The sequence below is a fragment of the Cyprinodon variegatus genome, unplaced genomic scaffold (assembly GCF_000732505.1).
Source record: "Cyprinodon variegatus isolate N-32 unplaced genomic scaffold, C_variegatus-1.0 Scaffold239, whole genome shotgun sequence".
In the NCBI taxonomy this organism is placed as follows: Eukaryota; Metazoa; Chordata; class Actinopteri; order Cyprinodontiformes; family Cyprinodontidae; genus Cyprinodon; species Cyprinodon variegatus.
Genome location: NW_015150692.1, coordinates 1,013,301 through 1,015,959, shown reverse-complemented (window position 1 = coordinate 1,015,959; position 2,659 = coordinate 1,013,301). Strand labels below are relative to the sequence as shown.

At 37.3% G+C, this 2,659-nt stretch overlaps 1 protein-coding gene across 1 annotated transcript in view; it reads right to left on the bottom strand.

Moving 5' to 3' along the window:
• Nucleotides 1-791: 791 nt before the first annotated feature.
• The window catches only part of LOC107089117 (zinc finger protein 184-like), a 6,177-nt gene continuing 4,309 nt past the window's right edge, over nucleotides 792-2,659 (bottom strand). The window contains exon 2 of the mRNA XM_015381685.1: nucleotides 792-2,592. Within this exon, the coding sequence (XP_015237171.1) occupies nucleotides 1,514-2,592 (1,079 nt within the window). The 3' untranslated portion in view covers nucleotides 792-1,513. The remainder of the gene's footprint in view (nucleotides 2,593-2,659) is intronic.

The window sequence follows — 2,659 nt, the reverse complement described above, 5'->3', positions numbered from 1 at the left end:
CCATCTATCTCCTTTTATTTAACTAGGGTGAATAGTTGAATACTTTTTTCCCACGACACTCGTGACCGGCAAAGCACTCAGGCTCAGCCTGGCGTGCCAACTTAGCTCTCTCTCCACTCGACGCACAAAGAACCCCGTGCTGCTCCTCAGACATGGAGAGAAATTTCACCGGAGCAGAAAAACATGGAGAAGAGGGAAAAAAGCTTGGTTTAGCTATATTCTAATACGGAAAAATAAACAATGGCAAGTCAATGGTTTGTAAAAAGCTGATTAACTTAGACAAACTTTATTTTCATTTTGTATACACAGTGCATACAAAAGAAATTTCAATGAGTACGGCTTTCAACAGTGAATGAGCAGCTTACAACAGGGAAATGAACATTACCGCTTATAAAGTGCAGCAGTGCACCACTTATAAAACCAGTTTAAAATACCAGTGCAAAAGGCATTAATATGGAAATGTTCAGCGCAGTTCAAAATAAATAAATAAATAAATATGGTGCAGTTGTTAATGATGTAAACACACAGCCCCTCCTTGGGTCTTATCGCTGAGTTCGAAGTTTCTGTCGGCGGAGTATAATGCGAGCCCCTCCAGGCTAATGCCATTGTCCAGTATGGATGAGTTAAGCCATGACATACATACATACATACATATGTATATGTATGTATGGATGAGTTAAGCCATGACATACATACATACATATGTATATGTATATATATATATATATATATATATATATATATACACACACACCGGTATATATATATACGTATATATATTATGTATCATATGTTACTGGAGCCCACTCAAAGTGTAATTAAGACCTTGAAAGAAACCAGTAAATTTATGCCATTAAAACATGTTATCTAATTGGGCTAACATTAGCTAATCCTTTATTTATCTCACAATGGGTAAATTTATAGAATTAAAGTAACAGGCAATGCATGCAATACAAGCAAAGTTACCTAAGTATTAAAAGTTATAAGAGGTGGAATAGGAAAAAACAGTATAAACTTAACATTTTTAATATTATTATTGATCACTTGTAATAATAAAATAAAAAATTACAAAAACACAAGTTCAACAGAAAAACACGTTAACCCACTATTTTTAGTGGTAAAGAGGCTTATGTCTGCTCAAAGCCATGCTGGGAGGCCTCTTCTTTGAAAAGACAAAAAAGTGAAACAGTTTAACTTTAATTTTCAATCTTTAAATCTGATTTAATGAGGACTGATCATTAGTGTGCTTCTGTTTTATGTCAAAATTCAATGACTGTCAATAAAGCTTTTTCCACATATTAAACAAAGGTCTCGTCTTACATGGAAAAGGTTTCTCATCTGTGTGGGTTCTGATGTGGTCATTTAAACGACTCATCAGATTATAGCCTTTTCCACATCTTTTAGAACCCACACAGGCGATCTTTTACAAGTAAAACGTTTCTAATCTGTGAGTGTTCTCATGTGCTCCATAAACTACTAACACAAGAAAACCTTTTTTTAAATGTCTTAAATGTCAAACTTTCTCACTTGTGTGGCTTTTGATGTGAACATTTAAAGTATAAAGTCTAGAGAAACTTTTTCCACATATCTCACAACAGAAGGGCCTTTCCCCTGTGTGGGTTCTGATGTGATTATTTAAATTACAAATTTGAGAGAAACTTTTTCTGCATATTTTACATGGAAAAGGTTTTTCGCCTGTGTGGGTTTTGATGTGATATTTTAGACTACTGATCCAAGAGAAACCTTTTCCACATGTCTTACATTGTAAAGGTCTCTCTCCTGTGTGGGTCCTCATGTGAGTCTTTAGATTATGAAGTCTAGAGAAACTTTTTTCACAGGTCTTACAGGGAAAAGGCCTCTCACCTGTATGGGTTCTGTAATGGCGTTTCATTGTAGACTTATTCATGAAGGATCTCCCACAAATGTCACATTCGAAGGACTTTTTTTTTGTGTCAATTTGAGACTGACTTTCTGACACAATAGAGCTGCTTCCTTCCTGATCTTTGGTCTCAAATCTAGGAGAGATATGAAACGAAAGCTGCTCAGTTGTTGGTTCTCTTTCACTCAGATCCAGGTTCTGAAGAGTAAATGTTTCCATCAAAGTTATGGACTGCTTCTGGACTAGCTGCTTTTCCTCCTGAATGCTGAGCAGGTCACCCTGGTCCTGTCTAGAAGGTAAATGTTCTGGTAGCCACTGTTCATGTCTAGGCAGTGAAGAATCAATTTCCTCCTTTAGTTCAACTACTGAAGATTTGGGTTCCTCTTCAGCCCATGTAGGTCCCGATTCATTCTGCTCCTCAATCAGTTGCAAATCTGGTTCCTTATATTCCTCAGTGGCCCATTTAGACGCAGGTTCATCATTTTCTTCTTTGATCAATGGAGATGCTGGTCTTTCTTGTTCCTCTTTAATCCATGGAGGCCCTGCTTCCCTCAGCTTTTTAATAGGAGATGAATTTTCTGGTTCCCTCTGATCCTCTTCAGTCCACTGAAGTAGCACTTCACCCTGGTCATGACAGGATCTCCTTCTCTGGTTACAGAGCTGTTGGATGGCCAAAGCTCCCTCTTTGTTGGAGACATATTGCCTCTGGAGTTCTGTGGGGACAAACAGTGATCATTAAAAAAGGATGCAATTGGCCCTTTTTCTAATTTATGTGGTATT